Source organism: Chiloscyllium plagiosum, unplaced genomic scaffold (genome assembly GCF_037043375.1).
Source record: "Chiloscyllium plagiosum isolate Xiang-an unplaced genomic scaffold, Cpla_swu_hap1 HiC_scaffold_1, whole genome shotgun sequence".
NCBI classification, from domain to species: Eukaryota; Metazoa; Chordata; class Chondrichthyes; order Orectolobiformes; family Hemiscylliidae; genus Chiloscyllium; species Chiloscyllium plagiosum.
The window spans coordinates 150,257,566-150,284,754 of record NW_028270139.1 but is presented as its reverse complement, the minus strand read 5'-3'; the positions used below and the strand labels follow the sequence as shown (position 1 = coordinate 150,284,754).

General features: G+C 44.7%; 1 protein-coding gene across 4 annotated transcripts in view; it reads left to right on the top strand.

Moving 5' to 3' along the window:
• Positions 1–26,371, top strand: part of thnsl2 (threonine synthase-like 2) — a 28,919-nt gene extending 2,548 nt beyond the window's left edge. For all 4 annotated transcript variants that reach the window (XM_043695003.2, XM_043694921.2, XM_043694669.2 and 1 more), the window contains 8 exons: positions 752–984; positions 2,798–2,992; positions 3,945–4,097; positions 7,478–7,708; positions 9,903–10,051; positions 14,722–14,847; positions 21,708–21,859; positions 23,684–26,371. In XM_043695003.2, coding sequence (XP_043550938.1) covers positions 762–984; positions 2,798–2,992; positions 3,945–4,097; positions 7,478–7,708; positions 9,903–10,051; positions 14,722–14,847; positions 21,708–21,859; positions 23,684–23,888 — 1,434 coding nt within the window. In that variant the 5' untranslated portion in view covers positions 752–761 and the 3' untranslated portion in view covers positions 23,889–26,371. The remainder of the gene's footprint in view (positions 1–751; positions 985–2,797; positions 2,993–3,944; positions 4,098–7,477; positions 7,709–9,902; positions 10,052–14,721; positions 14,848–21,707; positions 21,860–23,683) is intronic.
• Positions 26,372–27,189: the final 818 nt, after the last annotated feature.

The following is a 27,189-nucleotide window of genomic DNA, read 5'->3' as shown; positions in this document are numbered from 1 at the left end:
GGTCCTTTGTTGACTATGGCTTTGCCTTTGCCTTCCAATGCCACAGATGTGAGTGAACAAGCACGCAGAAAGCAGGCGGCACGGTGGCTCAGTGGTTAGCACTGCTGCCTCATGGTGCCATGGTCTCCAGGTGCTCCGGTCTCCTTCCACAGTCCAAAGATGTGCAGGTTAGGAGGATTGGCCATGCTAAACTACCCTATAGTGTCCAGGGATGTGTAGGCTAGGTAGATTGGCCATGCTAAACTACCCCATGGTGTCCAGGGATATGTAAGCTAGGTGGATTAGCAATGGGAAATCCAGGGTTTCAGGGAGAGAATAGGCAGCTGGATCTGGTGGGATGCTCTTTGGAGGGTTGGTGCAGACTTGATGGGCCAAATGGCCTCTTTTTGCTTTGTAGGGATTCAGAGATTGTATGAAAGCAAAATCTGAAATGTCCCTGAGCCTGCCATTGTCTCCTTGGGCAGTGCTTTCAGGCTAGTGCTGCTCCAGTGCACCAACTTTAACAGGGCTTTGAAATCTTTAAGGAAGGCAGTTCCGTGTGCTGTTCTCCATTTTCCATCTCCTTTCTATCTGCCTTCATCCTCATTCCAGTATCTCTACTGCAACCCGAGCTTCAGCCCACTCTTTTCTCAAGACAGATGCAAGGTTTTCCAAGTGCTGCATCATGGTAGCTGGAAACAGGTTTCAGCCTGCGCTAACACCTTTCCCATGTTGTTCTCAGTTTTGTCCTTCTAACCTCCTTGTCATACAGGAAGAATGGAATGAAATACACAAGTACACGGGGTGGATTGACCGGCGTGAACTTTGAGCAGGTCCTTTTCTCTGGCTATGCCCCAGATGGTGGCCTTTTCATGCCTGAAGAAATCCCAAGCCTTGACACGGCCATCCTGCAGACGTGGAGCACTTACAGTTACCCCCGGCTGGTCGAGGAGATTTGCTCACTGTTCATTTCCAGAGATGATTTGCCGAGGGAAGACTTAAGGGGTAAGCTTTTCTTTCCTTCTTCTCCTTACCTCACTGACCCATGATGGAGACAGAATTATCACTGCCAGGCAGTGTCAAACTTGTGTGCCCATTCTTCCAGTGACGGGGATTGGGTGGTTTATAGAATGCGACAGGTGATCATTCTGCCAATTATGCCTTTACTGGCTCTTTTAAACAGACACCCTTCAAATCGTTCTTGAAGTTACCATAATTTCTTTCCTTTTGACCATTAAATCTGTATCCGCAAGCCTTTCAGTTACTGCATTCTCAATCTGAACTGTATTTTGAGTGAGAAAAATGTATCTTCCTCAAATCTCCTTTGGTAGTTTATCCAAACATTTTTAAATCTGTGACCTTTGATTATTGACCCTGTACACAATTGGAAACTTTTCATTATTTACTCTGTTGAAACACTTTTGTGATTTCAAATACATCATAAAATCTCTTCACATTACATGTTATTCCTTGAGCTTGCAATCTGCTTCGTTGGAACATTGCAATAAGCCAAATACTCTTCAGTTCTGAAGAAGAGTCATACTGTTTTTCTGCCCACAGATGCTGCCAGACCTGTTGAGTTTCTCCAGTATTCTGAGTTTGTTCCAGATTCCTAGTGTCCACTGTATTTTTTCTTTATTTGAAGATACAGGTAAACAACCTTTTATCCAAAACACCTGGGACCAGCTAGGCTTCAGAATTCAGAATTTTTCAAATTTCAGAATAAGTGGAAGTATGACGGTGAAATTTTTAAACACCTTACCGAAAAGCAGACTCACTGTGAATACTACAGGCCCTGAGACAGAATTGAGGCCTGCCAGTGCTGGGCCAAGCCCACCCACGTCGCATCTGAGTGACACGCATTGTGTGGGTATGGAGTTGGGTTTACTGTTTGCATGCCAAGTAACCCTGTTAATGAGAAAAAACCTTCGGATTTCGGATAAAGGGTTGACTACCTGTACTAATCAATTTGAAAAGAGGAAAATAGAAGTTTTTCAGATCTCAGAAGAGCATCTGAGAAGGAACCACTTTAGGAGGGATCATGAAAGGGTGAAGGGTGGTTTGGCCATTAGCTGGAGAGTAGGTGAGAGACCCACACTATCTCCCCCTGAGATATCTGGCCTTTTCTAGAACACTGTGTCCAGTTCTGGTCACCCAGTTATAGAAAGGATATTATTAAGCTAGAGAGGATTCAAAAGAGATTTACCAGGATGCTGCCGGTATGGAAGGTTTGAGTTATAAAGAAAGACTGGGTAGCCTAGAATTTTTTTTCACTGGAGTATAGGAGGTTGAGAGGTGACCTTCTAAAGGTTTATAAAATTATAAATGTTATGGATAGGGTTAATGGTAGCTGTCTTTTCACTCAGATGGCGAATTCAAGAGTAGGGGGCAAATGTTTAAGGTGAGAGGAGAGAGATTTTAAAAGATGATGAGGGGCAGTTTTTTTACACAGAGGGTGGTTCACGTGTGGAGTGAACTTCCTGAGGAGGTGGTGGATGTGGGCACAGTGACAACATTTAAAACATACTGGGATAAGTACATGAATAGGAAATGTTTAATAATATGGGCCAGGAGCAGGCAGCTGGGACTAGTTTAGTTTGGGATTATGTTCGGCATGGGCTGGTTGGACCGAATGGTCTGTTTCCGTGCTGTATGATTCTTGACCCAAGATCATCTTGACTTGAAATGTTTGCTTTATTTCTTTTCTTTCTCTTTTCATTCATGCTGTTGACCTGTCAGGTATTTCCAGCGATTGGTTTTCCCTGTTTTTTTTTACATTTTTATCTCAGTTTAAAATGGCTCACTTTGCAATTTTCAGATCTGATTAGCCAGGCCTTCATGAGATTCCGACACCAGGACGTTGTGAAATTAGCCAAACTGAAAAATGAATTGTATGTGTTGGAGCTGTGGCATGGTGTGACCTTCGCTTTTAAGGACCTCGCAATGTCATGTGTGGGACAATTACTCCAGTACTTCCTAAGAAAGAAACAGAAGCATGTCACTATTCTAGTCGGTAAGTGGGATGCAAAGAGAGCGATTCTTCTGCCTGATCACCTGAGACACTTGTCGAGTTGCTTTATAAATCACTAATTGGGCCTCAGCTATAGTGTTATGCTCTGTGCTGGATATGAGGGCCCTGAACAGAGTGAAGATGATATTTATTAGAGGGGTACTAATGATGCAAGATGTTAAACAAAGATCTCAGACAGAGTAAGGTTAAGTATTGAGTGAGTAAATAAAAATATTGAAAATATTACGATGTTTTTGTAAGTGTTGTTGGGAAAGGATGAATAGGAAGGGTTTGGAGGGATATGGGCCAGGTGCTGGCAGGTGGGACTCGATTGGATTGGGATATCTGGTCGGAATGGACGGGCTGGACAGCTGTTTCCGTGCTGTTCATCTCTATGATTTTATGACTGTCTCCAGTGGACATTAGGTTGGTATTAAGAGATTAATTCAGATCTTTATGTAGCTAAGTGATAGACTGTTGCATTTGTCAACCGTTTACATCCCCACTTACCTTAATATGTTTGGATGCATCTCATCCAGTCCTTCTAATATTCATAATCTATCCAATACCTGCTGCAGCCAATATAGATTGTCAAGAACAGCATTAGTGAGTGAGCAGGACTTTTTAAAATTTATTTTTTAAGAGGAGTGGTAGTCCCTGTCAAGACTTTGATGCCCAACACTCCTGTACTCGATTTAAGTGGCTAGCTAGGCTGTTTCAGAGGGCAGCTAGCAATCAAGCACTTTACTACAGGCCTGGAGTCACACGTAGGCCAGAACACACAAGGACAGCAGATTTCTTTCCCTGAAGAGTAATAGGCCGCAATGAGCTGAGGACAATGCCAGAGGTTTAGATACGTGTTTGTGATCCTTGATCTATTGGAATTGTACTGGCTTATGTGGCTTGACATCATCTTCAACGAAGAGAAAAATAACCAACTTCATCTCAACCACAGGGACATCAGGAGACACCGGCAGCTCAGCCATAGAGAGCATCCGAGGAATGGAGAACATGGATATCATTGTGTTGCTTCCACGTGGCCGCTGCAGCCCGATCCAGGAGCTGCAGATGACAACGGTTATTGAGGACAACGTTCACGTTTTTGCAGGTTTGTGACATTTTCCATTCCTCTAGTTAGACACTTTAAGGTTAACCCCACAGGTCCTTTTGCTTCAGCAGGACCTCAGATAAAGTCATCACTTACTGAAAAATGGGGAGCAGCCCATCGAGAGTTGGGCAAATGGAAAGACACGGGCAAGTATTCCTGGCTTTTCCAATGTGCACTGGCTAATGGTGGCATCCTGCCAATGGCACGGAGCCATGTAACATCCAAACTCCTAACGTGTGAAGGTGAGCAAACTGACATCTTTCAAACTCCAAAGCACTTTATAATGGATATAAGTTTTGAAATATTCATAGTGCTAAGAGAGAAGGTGGTGAGTGGAATAAATTACTGGCATATCAGTTGACAGAAAGTTGGGGCGGTATGGTGGCCCCATGGTTAACACTGCTACCTCACAGTGCCAGGGACCTGGGTTTGTTTCTACCCTTGGATGCCTGTCTGTATTTGCACGTTCTCCCCGTGTCTGTGTGGGTTTCCTCCAGATGGTCCGGTTTCCTACCATAGTCCAAAGATGTGCAGGTTAGGTGGCATTTGGCCATGCTAAATTACCCATAGAGCTTAGGAACGAGTAGGTTAGGTACATTATCCATGGGGAAATACAGGGTTCCAGAGATAGGGTAGTGGGTGGATCTGGGTGGGATGCTCTTCAGGCAGTCAGCGTACATTCGTTGGGCCAAATGGCCTGTTTCCACACTGTAGGGATTCTATAGAAGCCCCAGGAAAGTTGCTGAAAGATACTGTTTCATTGGAGGCAATTCAGAGAAGATTGACTAGGATGACCCCTGGCTGGGAGGGATTGTCTTATGAACAAAAGCTAAACAGGTTGGAACTCTACTCACTGGGATTTAGAAGAATGAGAGGTGATCTTATGAAAACATATAGGATTCTTAAGGGGCTGGACAGGGTAAATGCAGAAAGAATATTTCCCCTCATAGGAGAATCTAGGTCCAGAGGGCATTGTCTCAGAACAAAGGAGCAGCAATTTAAGGCAGATGAGGAGGAATTTCTTTCTTCAGCGGGTTGAGAGTCTTTGGAATTCCTTGACACAGAGAGTAGTGGGGAAGAGTCTTTGTGTATACTGTATTTAAGGTTGTGATAGATAGATAGATTCTTGATCAGTAGGGGAATCTAGGGTTACAAGGAAAGGGCAGGATAGTGGACGTGAGGAGTGTTAGATCAGCTATGATCCCATTGAATGGTAGAGCGGGCTTGAGGGGCCAAATGGTCTACTCTTGTTCCCAGACCATAATGCTGTACGGCTGTCTTCTACGCTGTGTAATTCTGTGGGTGTAATGTTGATCTGTGCCTGCCCTACTAAGCGTGCTCCTAGTCTTGGACAGTTTGTCACTCACTCCATCAGAGCTTATTTTCCATTGGCTTGGAGAAGCTTGCCAAGATTTCTAACATCCAACCAAGTTAAAACAGCAGTGAGATCAGGAAACAAATGTCCACAAAGAGTTTGGACATAGCATGGTGAACTTGTCGAAACAAAATCCGGTGCAGTGGAAAGTTCAACGAATTTGCTACTGCAATCTGCAGACCCCTTTACATCCTGCTATTTGCTCTGAATTGAGACAGCAGTAACAGCAGAGACCTGGTTCTGCATTTGCCTACAGTGACCCACCTGCATGTGGGTCATTAAAACCAGGACTCAATTCATTTTCCTTTTGTTGGAAGCACTGACAAATTATGCCATACAATTGGTCTGGTGATGGGATGTTGCAAATTTCCCTGGATGACCAAATGTGGAAGGAAGAGATGGACATGTGGCAGAGAATGGATGGGAGAAGGCTCATGGGCAGAACAGAGCACTTGGGCTGATTTTACATGGTTTTGAACAGAAAGTTTTACTTGATAAAATTCTGTGCAATGGATGGAAAGCAAAGCTGTAAGGTGTGTTTGAATTTCATTTTTAATTTGTTTGTTTAATGGTGAGTAATGATTTAACTCAACCCCAAACATCCTTGGGTAAAATTTAATGTAGGCGGCTGACTTGCTGGCTCTGGTTTCCCTGCTCAACTGGATTCAGCACAATACCTATGCATGAAGATGCATAATAATTTCTTCAATGGACCGTTGAAAATGATATTGTAGAGTGCAACCATGACTATGTTAATCAGGCAAAAGTGAGGACTGCAGATGCTGGAAATCAGAGTCTAGACTAGAGTGGTACTGGTAAAGCACAGCAGGTTAGGCAGCATCTGAGGAGCAGGAAAATCAACGTTTCAAGCAAAAGTCCTTCAGTCCATTCTGTTCAGCTCTTGTATGTGGCTGAGGCAGAACGTGTGTCACCATTACAAACGTGATTGGATAAGATGGATGAAACTATATGTGACTGGGTGGGTGTATGTGATTACGGTTCTCTGCTTGTGCTGCATTTCCCGTTTCTGTGTGTACAGCTGAAAAAAAGATGCATTTCATTCTGAGCTCATCAGGATAATTAGCAAAAATACCAACTTAAAAAGAAAAGCAACGATTGTATGAGAGCAGAGTGTTGATTAGTTCCAGTCAGAGTCCATTGCCAACCTATCAGCCGTCTCCTCTCTCATACAATTTTTGGTTTTCCTCAAAAATTTGTATTCTTTCAAATTGTCCTGGTGAGTGCAAAATAAATCACTTCAACAATACGTGCCTCAATTTCAGTAATACTCAACTAGGTTATGTATGTACATAGATCCCTGAAAGTTGCCACCCAGGCTGATAGTGCCGTTAAGAAGGCATACGGTGTGTTAGGTTTTATTGGTAGATGCTGCAACGATACAAAATGCTAGTGTAGCCCACTAGGAGTATTATGTGCAGTTCTGGTTGTCCCATTACAGGAAGGATGTGGAAGCATTGGAAAAGGTGCAGAGGAGATTTACCAGGATGTTGCCTGGTCTGGAGGAAAGGCTGAGGGACGGGTCTGTCCTCATTGGAAAGAAGAAGTCTAAGAGAGGATTTAATAGAGACACACAAGATGATCAGAGGACTAAAGAGGATGAACAGTGAGAGTCTTTTTCCTAGGATGGTGACGTCGGCTTGTATGAGGGGGCATAGTTACAAATTGGGGGGTGATAGATTTAAGACAGATGTCAGAGGCAGGTTCTTTACTCAGAGAGTGGTAAGGGTGTGGAATACCCTGCCTGTCAATGTAGTTAACTCAGCCAAATTAGGGAGATTTAAACAATCCTTGGATAAGTACATGGATGATGATGGGATAGTGGAGGCGGATAGGCTTATATTAATTCACAGGTCAGTACAACATCAAGGACCGAAGGGCCTGTTCTGCGCTGTATTGTTCTGTGTTCTATGTATTATGAAACACTTCGTTGTAACTCCTGTATATTTCTATGTTTTGTTTTATCTGCCCTGTGCTTATCATTCAGTTGATGGCACAAGTGATGAGCTGGACGAACCAATCCGGAATGTGTTTGCTGACCCTGAGTTTGTGAAGAGACACAACATAATGAGCTTAAACTCCATCAACTGGGCCCGCATCATGGTGCAGATTGCGCACTATTTCTACGCTTACTTCCAGTGTAGCCCGTCAATGCAGAACATTCCCCTTCCTTTGGTAGAGGTTGTTGTACCAACCGGAGCAGCGGGTAACATCACAGGTAAGAACAGGGCAGAATATCCTGCACACACACACACAGCTGCTCTGGTTCCCTCCATAGTCACAGTCTTTGACATGATGCCATTCCTTTCACATCCATCCACCTGCGAAAGCAGACGGGGCCCCAGTTTAAATTCTCGAGTTGAACAGGGCAGCCTCTGACAGTACGGCTCTCCTTCCGCTCAGATTAGAATAAGTGCTCGGGTCTCTGAGCATAAGACTACAAGAAATAGAAACAGGAGGAGACCATTTGGCCCCTTGAGCCTGCTTCACCATTCAATAGGATCATGGCTGATCAAACATTCCTCATGACCACTCTCCTGCCCTTTCCCAATAACCCTTGATTCCCTGACTGATCAAGAATCTATCTATCTCTGCCTTAAATATACACAAGGACTCTGCCCCCACCACTCTCTGTCGCAAGGAGTTCCAAAGACACTCAAACCTCTCAGAGAAGAGATTCCTCCTCATTCTAGACTTAAATTAGGGCCCCTTTATTCTGAGACTAAGCCCTCTGGTCTTCGACTCGCAAACATCCTCTCAGCATTTACTCTGTCAAGCCCCTTAAGAATCTGACAATGAGATCACCTCTAATTCTTCTAAACACCAGTGAGTAGAATCCAAACCTGTTTAACCTTTGCTCCGAAGACAGTCCCTCCAGGCGAGGATCATCCTTGTGAACCTTCTCCAAACTACCTCCAATGAAACAATATCTTTCCTTAAGTAAGGAGATCAAAACTGCTCACTGTACTCCAGATATGGTCTCACCAGCACCTTGTCCAGTTGCCTAAGACTTCCCTGCTCTTATAGTCCTACTCTCTGGACATGAGGGCCAGCATTCCATTAGCCTTCCTGGTTACCTGCTGCACCTGGGTGCTAGCTTTCTGTGATTTGTGCACAGGTGCCTTCAAGTTCCTTGCAACCTTTTTCCATCTAAATAATATTAGAGTCATAGAGATATACAGCATAGAAACAGACCAACCTGTCCATGTCGACCAGATATCCCAGACCAATCTAGTCCCTTTCCATACACGTACCACCCTCTGCGTGAAAAGGTTGCCCCTTAGGTCTCTTTTATATCTTCCCCTCTCACCCTAAACCTATGCCCTCTAGTTCTGGATTCCCGGACCCCAGGGAAAAGACTTTGTCTATTTATCCTATCCGTGCCCCTCATAATTTTGTAAACCTCTATAAGGTCACCCCTCAGCCTCCAATGCTCCATGGGAAACAGCCCCAGCCTGTTCAACCTCTCCCTATAGCTCAAATCCTCCAATCCTGGCAACATCCTTGTAAATCTTTTCTGAACCCTTTCAAGTTTCACCACATCTTTTCTGATAGGAAGGAGACCAGAATTGCACGCAATATTCCAACAGTGGCCTAACCAATGTCCTGTACAGCCGCAAAATGACCTCCCACCTCCTGTACTCAATACTCTGACCAATAAAGGAAAGTATACCAAACGCCTTCTTCACTATCCTATCTACCTGTGACTCCATTTTCAAGGAGCTATGAACCTGCACTTTCTTTGGTTTTCTTTCCCAAAATGAACACCTTCATATTTTCCCACATTATACTCCATTGGCCAACTTTTTGCCTATCTTAACCTATCAATATCTCTCTTTAAACTGTTTGTATCTCTCTCACAACTTGGGTTTCACCAATTTTATGTTGTCTGAAAATTTGGCTCCAGTCCTAGCACTGATCCCAAAGAAGCTCTCCTTGTCAGTTTTGATGTTTCTCACTGGTTTACTCTTATGGTTTATTTTCTCTGTCTTTATTATCTTTTAAATTTTCTCTTGCTGGCTTCTGAATTTATCCCAGTCTTCGGGGCTAGCGTTGACTTTTACCTCAATTGTTCGGGAGTAGGACTTGAACTCACCACCAGAGGTGTTCTTGCAATCATTGTAGGATAAGATTGCGATTGCTCCAGCAAAATGCTAGCATGTGATGGGCCATCTGAACTCTTCCAATATTTGTGCATGGCCATCCTCCAACTATCAAGCTCCCAACCTTCGTTCATCTATCTAGGCACGACATGTCATTCAGACCGGTACGCGCCTGGTTCGTATGGAACACAGGCTGACACAGACATGATGATTTTCTGAGGTTGCCATGCAATTTTTATGTTTCCTTAAATTTCTCTGTTATTTAATTGGGTGTTTTATCTCATTCAATTCCATCACGCTCTTTCTCAGCTGGAAGTATCGCTCAGATGATGGGTCTCCCAATTCGATTAGTTGCAGTGGTCAATGAAAATGACATCATACACAGAACCATTCAGAACGGTGACTTCTCCTTGGCTGATTCAATTAAAGCTTCCTTAGCGCCATCCATTGATATCCAGGTATGCTGTTGTTCGTTAACGAGCTGTTCCAACGGTACAAAATTGCTTTGACATCCTAATGTCCAGTTGTACAGGTGCATGTGCACCCATCTTTCAACCTTGGGGATGAAAGAGAGGTTGTGGGTGACTGGAGGATGGAAAGCTTCCAAGTACTGAAATCCCAACCTCTCAAGTTTAATCTCTTAAGGTCATAGAAACGCGTCCTTCTGTCCAACATGTCCATGCTGACCAGATATCCTAAATTAATCTAGTCCCATTTGCCACCATTTTGTCCATATCCCTCTAAATCTTTCCTATTCATGTACCCATCCAATGTCTTTTAAATGTTCTAATTGTACCAGCCTCCTCCGCTTCCTCTGGCAGCTCATTCCATACATGTACCACCCTCTGTGTGAAAACGTTGCTCCTTAGGTCCTTTTTATATTTTTCCCCTTCGCCTTAAACCTAGCCTTTTAGTTTTGGACTCCTCTACCCTGGGGAAAAGACCTTGACTATTCACCCTATACATGCCCCTCATGATTTTATAAACCTTTATAAAGTCACCCCTCATCCTCTGATGTTCCATAGACAAATATCCCCAGCCTATTCAGCCTCTCCCTATATCTCAAATCCTACAACCCTGGCAACATCATTGTAAATCTTTTCTGCACCCTTTCACAGCATCCTTCCTATAGCAGGGAGACCAGAATTGAATGTAATATTCTAAAAGTGGCCTAACCAATGTCCTCTACAGTCACAAGGTGACCTCCCAACTCCTATACTCAATGCACTGACCAATAAAGGCTGTGAGAACTGAGCAGCTCCTGCCCAGTCAGGCAACAAATAATAAAAGGGAAAGGAATATTATATTTACAGAGGGTCTTTCACAATGTTCCAAAGCGATTTGCAGCTGATTCAGCATCTTTGAACCTTTTTTTTTGCTTTTTCCTTTTCTCTAACCCCCACACTACCGCCTAACTGCGGTAATGCTTATTTTTACCCCCGCACCCATGTGTGTGTGCAGGTGTGAGACACAGTGAGAGACACAAGGTGCACGAATCTTTGAACTCTTTATTTTTTTTTGCAGTCAAGGAGGAGAGTCCTTGCAGTACACACACACTGGTCCAGCTCCCTCAAGAGCCAGCTCTGAGTGAACAGGATGTCTGACACTCCTGTTTATTTTTTTTCCTACCCCCACACTACTGCCTAACCTGAAGGCTCAGGTTGTGGGGCACAGGCTCCCGTGGGAAGTACGGGACCTTGGGGCCAATGTGAAATTCCGTGCGGGCTGGGGTAAGCGCAGACGGGATCCCACTGCACACCTGAGCATCCTCCAACTGGTGCACTACGTCGGGTCCGAGCACCGCCATTTTAAGGCGCCGTATGTCTACCGCTGCTCTGCTCGCTATATCCTGCGGCAGCGTCTTTGAACTCTTTTTTTTTCCCTTTGAACTATTTATTTTTTATCTCCTGTTTTTTTTAACCCCCACACTACCGCCTAACTGCAGTAGTGCTTAATTTTCCCCCTGCACCCATGGTGTGTGTGTGCAGGTGTGAGACACAGTGAAAGACACAAAGTGAACAAATCTTTATTCAGTTTCCACCACCAGAAAGATAGGAAACACCCGAGTGGCCAGTGACAAGCACTGCCCTTCACATCAAAGGGCAGTGCTGTGTGATCAAAACAGTGAGGGGGAGGGCAGGGATTAATTCAAAATAGAGTTGGAGGGGGAAATAATGCACTCCACTCCCTGCAGCGCCCACCTCTCCCTGAACAACTCCAGGGTGTTTGTGGACACCATGTGCTCCTTCTCCAAGGACACCCGGGCCCTAACGTAACCACGGAAGAGGGGCAGTCAGTCGGCCCTAACGACCCCCTCCACGTCTCGCTACCTGGACCTGTTGATGGCCAGTTTGGCCAGGCCCAGGAGCAGACCCACGAGGAGGTCTTCAGACCTGCCCTCCCTCCTCCGTACCGGGTGCCCGAAGATCAGGAGTGTAGAACTGAAGTGCAACCAAAAGCAGAGGAGGAGGTTTTTAAGAAAATCAAAAAGGGAGTGCAAACGCCCACACCCAATATATACGTGGTCCACAGACTCCACAGCGCCACAGAACAAGCAGTTGGGCTGGGAGTCCGTTAACCACCGCAATCTGCGGTTACAATAGACAATAGGTGCAGGAGTAGGCCATTCAGCCCTTCGAGCCTGCACCGCCATTCAATATAATCATGGCTGATCATTCCTAATCAGTATCCTGTTCCTGCCTTATCTCCATAACCCTTGATTCCACTATCTTTGAGAGCTCCATCCAACTCTTTCTTAAATGAATCCAGAGAGTGGGCCTCCACTGCCCTCTGGGGCAGAGCATTCCACACAGTCACCATTCTCTGGGTGAAGAAGTTTCTCCTGAGCTCTGTCCTAAATGGTCTACCCCGTATTTTTAAGCTGTGTCTTCTGGTTCGGCACTCACACATCAGTGGAAATATATTTCCTACTGCCAGAGTGTCCAATCCTTTCATAATCTTATACGTCTCAATCAGATCCCCTCTCAATCTTCGAAACTCAAGGGTATACAAGCCCAGTCGCTTCAGTCTTTCAGTGTAAGGTAATCCTGCCATTCCAGGAATTGACCTCGTGAACCTACGCTGCACTCCCTCAATAGCCAGAATGTCTTTTCTCAAATTTGGAGACCAGAACTGCACACAGTACTCCAGGCGTGGTCTCACCAGGGCCCTGTACAGCTGCAGAAGCACCTCTTTGCTTCTATACTCAATTCCTCTTGTTATGAAGGCCAGCATGCTATTAGCCTTCTTCACTACCTGCTGTACCTGCATGCTTGCCTTCATTGACTGGTGTACAAGAACACCCAGATCTCTCTGTACTGCCCCTTTACATAAATTGATTCCATTGAGGTAGTAGTCTGCCTTCCTGTTCTTGCTACCAAAGTGGATAACCATACATTTATCCACATTAAACTGCATCTGCCATGCATCTGCCCACTCACCTAACTTGTCCAGGTCACCCTGTAATCTCCTAACATCCTCATCACATTTCACCCTGCCACCCAGCTTTGTATCATCAGCAAATTTGCTAATGTTATTGCTCATACCATCTTCTATATCATTAACATATATTGTAAAAAGATGCGGTCCCAGCACGGATCCCTGCAGTACCCCACTGGTCACTGCCTGCCATTCTGAAATGGAGCCGTTTATCACTACCCTTTGTTTCCTATTAGCCAACCAATTTTCAATCCAATCTAGTACTTTGCCCTCAATACCATGCGCCCTAATTTTACTCACTAACCTCCTGTGTGGGACTTTATCAAAAGCTTTCTGAAAGTCCAGGTACACTACATCTACTGGATTTTCCTCGTCCAACTTCATAGTTACATCCTCAAAAAATTCAAGAAGATTAGTCAAGCATGATTTCCCCTTCATAAATCCATGCTGACTCTGTCCTATCCTGTTACTACTATCCAGATGTGCAGTAATTTCATTCTTTATAATAGACTCCAGCATCTTTCCCACCAATGAGGTCAGACTAACTGGTCTATAATTTCCTGCTTTCTCTCGCCCATCTTTCTTAAAAAGGTGGCGAGCAGCACCCTTCCCCCCCCCCCCACATCCCCGAGAGAAAGGGGGAGGACTCCCACACAGAGAGCCCTCCACTGGGGATCCCCACCGCCCGGTGGCAAATGGGCACGCCAAGGCGTGTCTGGACGGTGGATGAGGGAGAAGAGGTGGACGGTGTGCAGCAGCAGTCGATACAGGGCCCGCCTTTTTATGTCCTTAAAAGGGACAAAACTAAAATTCCGGAGGTGGCTCAGGTTGTGGAGCACAGGCTCCCGCGGGAAGTACGGGACCTTGGGGCCAATGTGAAATTCCGTCCGGGCTGGGGTAAGCACGGACGGGATCCCACCGCACATGTGAGCAAGCTACAACTGGTGCACTACGTCGGGTCCGAGCACCGCCGTTTTAAGGCGCCGGACGTCTACCGCTGCCCTGCTCGCTGTATCCTGCGGCAGCGTCTTTGAACTCTTTGTTGTATTGAGCTAATTTACTATTTATCTTCCACCTAATTTGCTTACAAACTAGCTCCTGCAAAGTGCTAATGACCAGATAATCTACTTTTAGGAGTTTGATTCAGGGCTAAATATTGATCAGGAGACCAGGAATAACTACCTTGATCTTCAAAACAATCCTGTTGGATCATCACCAACGTAAAAGGGGCAGGAATCCCAGCGGCACGGTGGCACAGTGGTTAGCACTGCTGCCTCGCAGCGCCACGGACCCGGGTTCAATTCCCACCTCAGGCAACTGTCTGTGTGGAGTTTTCACATTCTCCCTGTGTCTGCATGGGTTAACCTGTCCAAAAATGTGCAGGTTAGGTGAATTGGCCATGCTAAAAATAGGTGAAGGGGTAAATGTAGGGGAATGGGTCTGGGTGGGTTGGTCTTTGGAGGGTCGGTGTTGGGCCAAAGGGCCTGTTTCCACACTGTAAGTAATCTAATCTAATCTAATCTAAAAAAAGATGCCAATACCAACAGTGCAACACTTACTCAGTGCTCACTTTGTCAGACTTGATGTTTATACTGCATGCCTGGATTGGAACTCATGTCCACCACCCTGTGATTGCAAGGTGATGGGACTCCTAGCACACAACATGATCGAACTTGTCTTATTTCTGTAGGAACCCTATAACATGGAGAGAATATTTTGGTTGTTGTCTGACAAGGATAGCACCTTGATCAAAACACTGATGGAGGAATTCCAGAAACTGGGCAAAGCTAACGTGCCAGATATCTTGTCCACAAAGGTCAGTACTTGGCCTTGTTGATATTTGATTAGTATTTGTGCAAATTTGTTCTCCGTAGCCAAGGACTGGTGCTGGTCATTCACCTCACTGACAACTACCCATTGATAATACATGGGCTTGTCAGAGGATATTTCCAACTGTCTCCATATAGTGCCTTATACAATAGGTGTCATGCAACTATGGACAGGGCAGATAACAGTGAGACATATCTTACCTACTCATTTAAGTTCCAGCACCAAGGTATAGACAGACCAATCTAGGAAATATAAAGCAGGGAATGTAAGTTTGTTTTTAATGATGTATAGAAGGTAAAATGATGACTGTGAAATACAGGTGGAATTAGGGGGAAGAAATTGAAATAGATAAATAGAAAATGTAAACAGCTTTTTCTTTCAAAATAAAGTTACATCATTAACCTTCCTGTGCAGAAATGAGAATCCACACTTGTAAAATTAACTTTTCAGGTCTAAAGGGGTGGTTCCATAATAATGATCATCTATTAGTCTGTTTAAGTGCTCCTACATGTGACATCTTTGAACATTCAACCATATTTGGTGGTGACTTGATGGACAAATCGGCCAAATTCACACTCTCACTATTTTAGGGCTGAGTTTATTTACGAGGTTTGCAACTGTGAATGTTGTGAAGGAACAAGTTATCATCGAAGGACACTAGAGGTTGCAATCCCACAGGATTTTGCAAAAGTATCTTATTTCATGACCCATATCTTTTGGCAACATAGCTGTTAGCCTGGGAATTACATTTGAAGCATAAGATAATGCAAGCCCCTGGTGAGGAGCTAGTAAACAGACCTGAAGTAATTACCATTCAAAGGGTGACCTGTACTAATTTAGTAACATCAGATTTGGTCGCAGGAATACATTAGAAAATGAATGGTCTCTTTCTGGGTTTCTGAGTGGAAATGAAATGCCACAGTGTTCAATACAGTGTTTAAATTATTCACGTTTTCCTAGAACAAACACAATGTTTTGGAAGGTGAAGTTAATTTGTTGAAATTCCTGTCGAGGGTACCTCTAGCTTAGTACAAGATGATGGTTGTGAAGGGGTTACATTTGCTCCATCCATTGTAATGCTGTCACTCACTGTCTGCAGGCAGAAGCAATCAGTTCTACGTGAGGTTCAGTGGGAGCAGATTCATTTTTACTAGTACCTGAAGGCCCTAGTGATTATTCCTAACCGAATGTAGTCGTACTTAATGCTGTATGTTATCTAAGAGCAGTACCTCTTCTGTAGATGCGGAATTGTGATGTACCCTCCACCACTAATCGATAGACTGGCCCAAAGCAAACGAGGATTGGTGGTAGCAACCTCCTTCAACAACCCTTACCCAGTATCACATATTGGTTGAGGTGATAAATACTGTAAGGGATGAGAAGTGATCATCAGGGAAACATATAGAACATAGAAGAATACAGCGCAGTACAGGCCCTTTGGCCCTCGATGTTGCGCCGATCCAAGCCCACCTAACCTACACTAGCCCACTATCCTCCATATGCCTATCCAATGCCCGTTTAAATGCCCATAAAAAGGGAGAGTCCACCACTGCTACTGGCAGGGCATCCCATGAACTCACGACTTGCTGAGTAAAGAATCGACCCCAACATCTGTCCCATACCTACCCCCCCTTAATTTAAAGCTATGCCCCCTCGTAATAGTTGACTCCATACGTGGAAAAAGGTTCTCATGGTCAACTCTATCTAAACCCCTAATCATCTTGTACACCTCTATCAAGTCACCCCTAAACCTTCTTTTCTCCAATGAAAACAGCCCCAAGTGCCTCAGCCTTTCCTCATACGATCTTCCTACCATACCAGGCAACATCCTGGTAAACCTCCTCTGCACCCGTTCCAGTGCCTCCACATCCTTCCTATAGTATGGCGACCAAAACTGCACACAATACTCCAGATGCGGCCGCACCAGAGTTTTATACAACTGCAACATGACCTCAGGGCTCCGGAACTCAACTCCTCTACCAATAAAAGCCAGTACGCCATATGCCTTCATTACCGCACTATTTACCTGGGTGGCAACTTTCAGAGATCATGGACGCCAAGATCCCTCTGCTCATCCACACTACCAAGTATCTGACCATTAGCCCAGTACCCCATCTTTTTGTTACTCTTACCAAAGTGAATCACCTCACACTTAGCTACATTGAACTCCATTTGCCACCTTTCTGCCCAGCTCTGCAACTTATCTATATCCCGCTGTAACCTGACACATCCTTCCTCACTGTCAACCACTCCACCGACTTTCGTATCATCTGCAAACTTGCTCACCCAACCGTCTAGCCCCTCCTCCAGGTCATTTATAAAAATGACAAACAGCAATGGTCCCAAAACAGATCCTTGCAGAACACCGCTAGCAACTGCACTCCACGATGAACCTTTACCATCAACTACTACCCTCTGTCTTCTTCCAGCCAGTCAATTCCTAATCCAAACTTCCAAATCACCCTCAATGCCATACCTCCGTATTTTTTGCAGTAGCCTACCATAGGGAACCTTATCAAACGCCTTACTAAAATCCCTATACACCACATCTACCGCTTTACCCTCGTCTACCTCTTTAGTCACCTTCTCAAAGAATTCAATAAGGTTTGTGAGGCACAACCTGCCGTTCACAAAACCATGCTGACTATCCTTGATCACATGATTCCTATCCAGATGTTCATAAATCCTATCCCTTACAATTCTCTCTAAGACTTTGCCCACAACAGAAGTGAGACTCACCGGCCTTTAGTTACTCGGGTTATCCCTACTCCCCTTTTTGAACAAGGGAACCACATTTGCTATCCTGCAGTCTTCTGGCACTACTCCTGTAGACAACGAGGACATAAAAATCAAGGCCAATGGCTCTGCAATCTCCTCCCTTGCTTCCCAGAGAATCCGAGGATAAATGCTATCAGGCCCAGGGGACTTATCTATTTTCACCCTTTCCAGAATTTCCAACACCTCTTCCCTACATACCTCAAAGCCGTCCATTCTAATTAATTGTGACTCAATATTCACATCGGCAACAATGTCCTGTTCCTGAGTGAATACTGACGAAAAGTATTCATTCAGTGTCTCCCCAATCTCTTCAGCCTCCACACGCAACTTCCCACTACTATCCTTGACTGGACCTATTCCTACCCTAGTCATTCTTTTATTCCTGACATACCTATAGAAAGCCTTAGGGTTTTCCCTAATCCTACCAACTAAGGACCTTTCATGTCCCCTCCTTGCTGCTCTTAGCTCTCTCTTCAGATCCTTCCTGGCTACCTTATAACTCTCAATTGCCCCAATTGAACCTTCACGCCTCATCTTTACATAGGCCGCCCTCTTCCATTTAACAAGGGATTCCAATTCTTTATTAAACCACGGCTCCCTCACACGACCCTTTCCTCCCTGCCTGACAGGTACATACTTATCAAGGACACTCAATAGTTGCTCCTTGAACAAGCTCCACATATCAATTGTGCCCATGCCTTGAAGCCTACTTTTCCAAGCCACGCATCCTAGGTCGTGCCTCACCGCATCATAATTTCCCTGCCCCCAGCTATAACTCTTGCCCTGCAGTGCACACTTATCCCTCTCCATCACTAGAGTAAAAGTCACCGAATTGTGGTCACTGTCCCCAAAGTGCTCACCTACCTCTAATTCTAACACTTGGCCTGGTTCGTTACCCAGAACCAAATCCAGTATGGCCTCACCTCTTGTTGGCCTGTCTACATATTGTGTCAGGAAACCCTCCTGCACACATTGGACAAACACCGACCCATCTAACGAACTAGAGCTATAGCTTTCCCAATCAATATCTGGAAAGTTAAAGTCCCCCATAACAACCACCCTATTACTTTCACTCTTCTCCTGAATGATCCTCGCAATCCTTTCTTCTAGTCTCTAGGACTATTCGGAGGCCTGTAGAAAACTCCTAACAGGGTGACCTCACCTTTCCAATTCCTAACCTCAGCCCAAACTGCCTCAGATGTCGAGTCTTCATCCATCGTCCTTTCCACCGCAGTAATACTATCTTTGACAAGCGATGCCACACCTCCCCCCTCTTTTATCCCCACCTCTGACCCTACTAAAACATTTAAACCCTGGAACCTGCAACAGCCAATCCTGTCCCTGTTCAATCCATGTCTCCGTAATAGCCACAACATCGAAGTCCCAGGTACCAACCCACGCTGCAAGTTCACCTACCTTATTTTGTATACTTCTTGCATTGAAGTATACACACTTCAAGCCACTTTCCTGTTTACAGGCACCCTCCTTTCAGATTGATGCCATGTTCCTAACCTCCCTACACTCCAGGTCCTGCACCCTAAAGCTACAGTCTAGGTTCCCATGCCCCTGCAGAGTTAGTTTAAACCCCCCCCCAAGAGCACTAGCAAACCTCCCGCCAAGGATACTGGTGCCCCTCAGGTTCAGGTGTCGACCATCCTGTGTATAGAGGTCCCACCTTCCCCAGAAAGAACCCCAGTTATCCAGATACCGGAATCCCTCCCTCCTGCACCATCCCTGTAGCCACGCATTTAACTGTTCTCTCTCCCTCTTCCTCGACTCTCTATCACTTGGTATAGTACCAAACTATTGTGCCACGTTGCCATGCAGCTAGAACAGGCCCTTCTATTTTGAATTTATGGGTGTGACTTTTCACAGAAAACATCTGGGGCTAGAACAGCTTGTCAACAGACTGAGAGCGAAAGCAGTCAGCATTTGCCATTAGAGACTGGAAGTTGCTTTCAGATAAGCAGAGAGAGAAATCTGCCATAAGGTTATCCCACCATGCAATATTAACTTTATTTCTCTCCAGAGGTACTGCTGAGTTTTCCACCACCTAATGTTTAAGCAGGTATTGAGTGTCTTCCATTTGGGTTGGGGCACATTGGTCATCAATGGAACCCTTGAAGGAACTTAAAGAATTTCAGTATCCATCAGGGCCTTCATAGCAAATTCCAAACTTTCTCCATTCAATGTTTGCGCATCCAAAATCAGACCTTACTTCTGTTTTTCACATTCTCATGGATGTCTGAAATGCTTCACAACCAATGTAGCACTTTAGAAATATAATCCTTGCTTTACTGTACGGTTCAGCAGATCCTACAAGAGCAAAGTAATGCTGACCACATAATTTGTCTCTATAGTAATGAGCGATTAATGGTTCTTTCGTTAATGTATTTTGAGTAACTGAGGTAGAAATTCTTCACCAATTTCAGCAGGGCAAGCATCCTCCATGGTTTTGGGTCCATTGTGCAATGGAAGTGTAGTACAGTGAGGGTCACTGTCTTTGAACTCTTTATTTCATCTTTTTACATTCACAAACCCCTGAGCGGAAGTTGGACTTAGATTTATCCAGTACATCAGTTGGCAGGGTTAGCCGCGAGGAGTTTGACTCATGATTTCTACAGGAAGCAGCATGTTTTGCTGTGGTTCCAAATTGCCTTGACCAATGTAGGCTTGCTTCTCGCTGCTTGTGATGCATTGAGACCAGCAGGAAGTGTTCACTCAGTGTCCTCATGCTGAACCATCCACACTGAGCACTTCCTGGTATGATTCCTCATGGAGCAACAGAGCAAGATGTAACAGAGAGCCCTGGGGATCTGCCCCGCTGGCTTTTACAGAATACATAAGCATAGCAGGTTAATTTCAGGGCCTTAGTAAAGTCTACAGGAAGAGTGAAATTCACCAGAGACGCAATGGAGCAAAGCTGCAGTCTATCACTGTGAGGATCTCCTGCTGCATTCAAATGCCTGCCGTGCTCTGAGGCTACAAAGGTGACACCACATTCAGCATTTCCGAGCAAGCTCATTTTAGGTATCTACGATGGATCTCTGGAACCCAAGTCAAATTACTTGCGCCCAATGTCTGCCTCCATTATGGTACTGCCATGTTCTGGGAACCTGCTGGTTGTACGTTGTTTAGATCCTCACAGATAGAGTGGCTTCTCAGTGAGATATCCTCGAAGAGAACATGGTAAGTGCCAATTGGTTAGCACTGCTGCCTCACAGTGCCAGGGACCCAGATTCGATTCCGGGTTTTGGGTGATGGTCTGTGTGCGTTTCCTCTGGATGTTCCGGTTTCCGCCACAATCCAAAGCTGTGTGGTTAGGGTGGATTGGCCATGGAAATTATCCCATAGTGTCCAGGGATGTGCAGGTTAGGTAGATTGGCCATGCTAAATTGTCCATAGTGTCCAGGGATGTGTAGGTTAGGTGGATTGGCCATGCTAAATTGTCCATAGTGTTCAGGGATGTGTAGGTTAGGTAGATTGGCCAGGCTAAATTGTCCATAGTGCCCAGGGATGTGTAGGTTAGGTGCATTGGCCAGGCTAAATTGTCCATAGTGCCCAGGGATGTGTAGGTTAGGGTGGATTGGCCAGGCTAAATTGTCCATTGTGTCCAGGGATGTGCAGGTTAGGTGGATTAGCCATGGGAAATGCAGGGTTACCAGTGTAAGGGTCTGGGTCTGTGTAGGATGCTCTTTGGAGGGTCAGTGCAGATTTGATGGGCCAAATGGCCTCTTTCCACTCTGCAGGGATTCCATGCAGCCAACAGCAATGTAACAGTCTCCCTGCAGAAAGTTTGAAGCCTTCTGCACCCAGAGGATTTTGTCCTGAAGATCAACATGCTCTCATTCCTCAATGGGTGATTGACCTGCAAGCCTGCTAGACCCCTGGGAGAACCCCCTTTTCCACCAATAACGCACCCACTCCTAAAGAAGGATTGGTGACGTGGCACTATACCAGATGGTGAGCATTTTGCTGCAATTTGCAGTTAGAATGAGGGAGTTTCGATGTTGCTATGACAATTGCTGAGATGACCTTTAACCTGTTGCCATTCTTGTTCCCATGCAGCTGTCACAAACATTTGATTCATACACCGTGAACGATGACTATGTGATTGTGACAATGCTCCGTTGTTGGAAGGAGAATGAGTATTTGCTTTGTCCTCACTCTGCTGTCGCTGTCGCGTACCACTATCAAGAAATGGACCTGGACACCAGGAGGTAATGGGATTAGCCTGTTGGTCAAACGTTCGCACATGCAACAATCCAACTTGTGTCACAGCACCGAACGTGTGGGAGCTGTTGAGAGTGAAAAGCAATGTGCTGTATCCCACCAACAAGGCTAAACAGATATATCCCAAAGGTGGATCCAAAGAATGTGTTTGTGATAACTATTTATCTCAAGAAAAATAACTTAGTTTTATGTCTCAGCTTATTACACATGGAAGAAACCTCTGAGTGCTCAGCATAACATAACGGGGAAGTGATGGCCTCGAGGTATCATTGCTGACTATTAATCCAGAGACCCTGATAATGTTCTGAGGACCTGGGTTTGAATCCTGTCATGGAGATAGTAGAATCTGAATTCAATAAAAATCTGAATTAGGAGTCTAATGATGACCATCGTAGATTGTCAGGAAACGAACCTATCTGGTTCACTTATGCCGTTTCAGGATGGAAACTGCCATTCTTACCTGGTCTGACCTACACATGACTCCAGACCCACAGCAATGTGGTTGACATTTAACTGCCCCTTGGGCAATTAGAAATGGGCAATGAATGGCCAGTAACATCCACATCCCATGAATAAATTTTTTTTAATCGCTTTGATGAATATTAATGCAGCAAATAAACCATTCAATTTGTCACACAGCAAGATTCCAGAGACAACAATTAGATCTAATTGATGTTGTTGGAAGAATTCAATGGGGAAAGTCTTTTCGTCATGTCGGAAGAGTCAATAACAAAAACCACGTTAATGCTAGAACAAAACCGTTTGGTCCTGATGGTCAGAAGCAATTTATCATACACAGGAAACCTAGTACTCACACTCTCCAAAAACTGTCGTGATTGTGGCAGACAGGGGGCCCAATCATTGGTCAGTTGAAAATTAGGAGATTTTTGTGAGGTAAAATTAGTAAAGGTTATGGAACCAAGGATGGTAGAGAGAAGTAAGCTAGAGGTCAGGTTTGATATAGAATAGAATCCCTACAGTGTGGAACCAGGCCCTTTGGCCCAACAATTCCACACCAACCCTCTGAAGAGTAACCTGCCCACACATTTAGCCCTGACTAATGCACAAAATCTACACATCCCTGAACACTATGGGGCAATTTAGCTTGGCCAATTCACCTAACCTGTACATCTTTTGATTGTGTGGGGAAGCTGACGTACCCAGAGGAAACCCGCGCAGATATTGGGAGAATGTGCAAACCCCACGCAGACAGTTGCCCGAGGCTGGAATTGAACCCTGGGGCTGTGAGGCAGCAGTGCTAACTACTGAGTCACCATGCCACCCTAATATAATTAGGAGTTAGGATAGACTTGGGGGCTGAATGGTTTGTTCCTGTCCAGTTGTAAGTCTAGTTGGTCACCGTTGGTTATATGAGTTTCAGGAGGACTTTTGACCAGCAGTGAAGATTCTCGGTAATTCTTGGATTATAACAGCATAGGAAATGGGAGCAGATATAGGCTATTCAGTCTTCTGAACCAGCTCTATCATTCAACAGTGTGTGGCTTAACCAGTAGATGTATGTCATTGTTTGATATCTCATCCAAACTGGAAAGCTGTGTCGAAGGAGGATGGTGGGTGTTTGTGGGTGTCACGCATGGGGTGGTGTGGGGAGGGGGAAGAAGTGGGGGAGAGCAGAAAAAGAATAGTTTTTTGTGAAGTATGGGGACTAAGCGATAATTTGGCATTGGCCTTTTTTTGCAGTGTCGTTTTGCAATGTTGTCCTTTTGCAATGTTTTCCTTTGTTGTCATTGTCCAGGAGTAAGTAAACAGAGCAACCTAACCCCTAATGCTTTCCATCTGTCTGCACTTAGCGTTCCCAGATGTTGCCTAGCAACTGCTGCTGCTGCTAAGTTTCCGGAGGCCGTGCTGAAGGCTGGACTAACTCCGGAGATTCCACCCGAAATCCGTGCTTTGGAGACCATGGATACACGGTGTACGGCAGTGAAGAGAGGAGAAGACTGGGAAAAGATCCTCTACCATAAAATCGAGGAAGTTAATATGCGCAGAAAAACATGAATACCTTACCAGAACATGTCAATGTCGTTGGTTTCACCAAAGTAGATACTTCGATAGTGGAAGGTCACATTTTCTAATTCTACATGGATGTGTTTAGAGATTCCTGTCCAAATCTCAAGGATGTTCCAAATCTCATGAGACCTGCTGTTGATATGAGATTGGGTTCAGATGAATTAACTTACCGTCTTCATCAGCTCAGCTTCTTCCCTGCTCATTTGTTCTAGACAGTACATGAGTTAATTGTCTTTTTTGTCAGGGAGTTAGTTATTACTGAATCAATACTGACTGACATTGAGGTTGTCAATCAGAGAAAACCTCCAGAGCCAGAATGGCAGCATATGGCAGTGCTACAGGATGCTGTCAGTCTGGGTCTATCCCTGTCCTAGTCACTTCCTTCTCTCTAGTCCATATGACCTATCTCTGGGCAGAGTGTGGTTCAGGACTGGAGGGGTTGTCCTGAGCTGCTAACTACATTGTGTTTCTCTTTTTTTGCAATTTGCCATTTTTTCACCTTCAAAACACCTCATCTTCCTAGTCTTCTTCAATCCTGATTTTCTCTTAGAAATGTTGAAATCTCCTCTCTTTGTCTCTCTCAGCACCTTATTAAGGGTTCATTGAGTCTCTTTATAAGCAGTAAAAACAACTGGTCCCTCCTGCCCCATGGTGCATCCATTGGAGACTACATCTTGACAATTATTTTCAATGTCGAAAAGTGTGGCGCTGGAAAAGCACAGCAGGTCAGGCAGTATCAGAGGAACAGGAGAGTTGACATTTCCACATAAGGCCTTCAGGCATTCCTGAAGAAGGACTTAAGCCTGAAACGTCGATTGTCCTGCTCCTTGGATGCTGCCTGACCAGCTGTGCTTTTCCAACGCCACACTTTTCGAATGTGATCTCCAGCATCTGCAGTGCTCACTTTGTCCCAATTATCTTCGATGCCCAACTCACTGCAAGTTTCAATCCTAGCCCTGCGGACTTTCTCAGTGGTTTAGCTGTCTCCATCCCCCTCCTCATGTCCCTCCAGATGTCTGTTCGCTCCCGAATGATGTCCTTTCTATCCGTGACCTTATTAAGGACGATTGCTTGGACATTTTGGCCTCATCTAGCTGACAGGTAGTGATTCATTCCCTCAAATTGCAGCTTTCTCACCTGAACCAACAGGGCCTGTACCAGCAGCTAATCATATTTCCAATCTCTTTTTGTGCTATGCTATTTTCTCCTCTTTGACCGTTCCATCTTGTTCCATGTTCTCACCTCTCATTCAAAATTCCTATTCTCTATGGCCCATCGATGTGCTATGCCATATTAGAACCTGAGATACCTTCACTATTGATGTCCTCAGCTTCTGCGCCAAATGATTTCTTCATACTTGGTGATTTCAACCTTCATTTCTGTGGTGCATCATGCACTGCTGTTACTGAGCAGTGGTGCAGTCGGTGGTGGAGGGAGTGGATGTTTGTGGAAGTAGTGTCAATCAAGTGCGCTGCTTTGTCCTGGTTGGTGTCGAGCCTCTTGGGTGGTGTTGGAGTTGTACTCATCCAGGCAATTGGGGAATATTCCATCATATTCCTGTCTTCCATTCCTCAGAAGATTCAGGTCTTGATGTATTGAGGTGGAAGTGTAAATTAGATATCTTTTGAAAGTCTGAATCTCTTTCAACTTGGAATTAGTGAGCAGTTTAATTAATGCTCCTTACAACCCAATACCTTGAAAACCTTTCTAGGCTTTTGGGAGACTCTGAGATGACCCCTTATGAACTCGGAGAGTTCAATTTTCATCACACTTGCTTTGTGTCCTGTCTTTGGCTGTGAATTCCTTCCCTTGACTTCTTTGCCTCACTCTCATTCATTTACTGCTGTTCAGCATCAAATGTAGTTGCATGTTATCACTCTCATATCTTGTGGTGTTTCATAACATTAAAGGCACTATATGTTATCAAGTTGTTGATTCACGTGGTGTCCCAATTTCTGGCAAGGGATAGTCAACATCTTTAGTTGCAACCATGATGCACGTGCTCTGGTAGTATCTGATAATTTCCCAGTCTATTATAGTTTATTAAATCCCTCCTCAGAGGCTGTTTGCTCATATTTACCCTCTACTTTAATTGACAATGTGCCTTGAACTGACATGTCAGTGTCCTCCGCTCCCAGTGTGCATGCGAGTAGCTGGAGTAGTAGGTAATTGTCCCAATACAAATTCCGAAGATAAGAGAAGGGATGCACTGTATGTGTTTCCCACTGTATGTGTTTCCCACATCTGCTGAGGCTAGCCTATCAAGAACAATTGAATGTGAACCTATAGTTCCCAAAGCTCTACACTACTGGATGTCCTCATTTCATGCCTGCTTCAGTTGTAGATTAATTAATAGAGTTTAATTACATTCATTATTTTAGCAAATCCTTCATCATTATGTAATGGGTGATAGAAGGTGAGTTAGATTGATCATTGTCTTTTTTGTTAGACTAGGAGTTCCTCCTTTTTTTTAATAAAAATCCAGCACTTGGAAAATTGAGTTCAAATAGCACACTGACCCCCACTGACTCAATGTTGAATATCTTAAAATCTCACTGTGTGAACTATAGTGTATGGAACAGTATATTTGCATTAAAATTCTTGTTACCATTTCACCCTGAAGGTTTCTAAATCATTCATTTCTGATTCAGAAAAGCACAATGTGGTATACAGCTGAATTCTCTCAAACCTTTTGTACAAGTTCAGGAAATAAATTATAAACCAGAAAAATAACAGGATGCACTGATATCTGCATGTGTCAATGAGAACTCTAACCCTTTATGTTTTGGCACAATGCCATCATCTCCTCCAGTCCTACAAAGAATTGAGATCTCTCAATATTAGCACAGAAGAAATACGAGCAGGAGTAGGCCATTCAGTTCATTAAGCAAGGCGAACGTGAGTACCGCATACGCTGGAGATTAGAGTCAAGAGTGTGGTGCTGGAAAAGCACAGCAGGTCAGGCAGCATCCGAGGAGCATGAGAATCAATGTTTCAGGCAAAAACTCTTCATCAGGCCTGCCCCAGTCCTGATGAAGGGCTTCTGCCCGAAATATCGATTCTCCTGCTCCTCAGATGCTGCCTGACCGGCTGTGTTTTTCTAGCACCACACTCTTGACATTCAGTCCATTAAGCCTGCTCCACCGTTTGTGAGACCTTGGCTCATTGGATCATGGCATTAATCCCACTTTATTACCAATCTCCCTAATCCTTGAATTTCTTAAATTAGAAATGATTCTACTCTAGCTATGTACAGAGTCAACCATCCAGTAGGAAATTCAGAATGTCC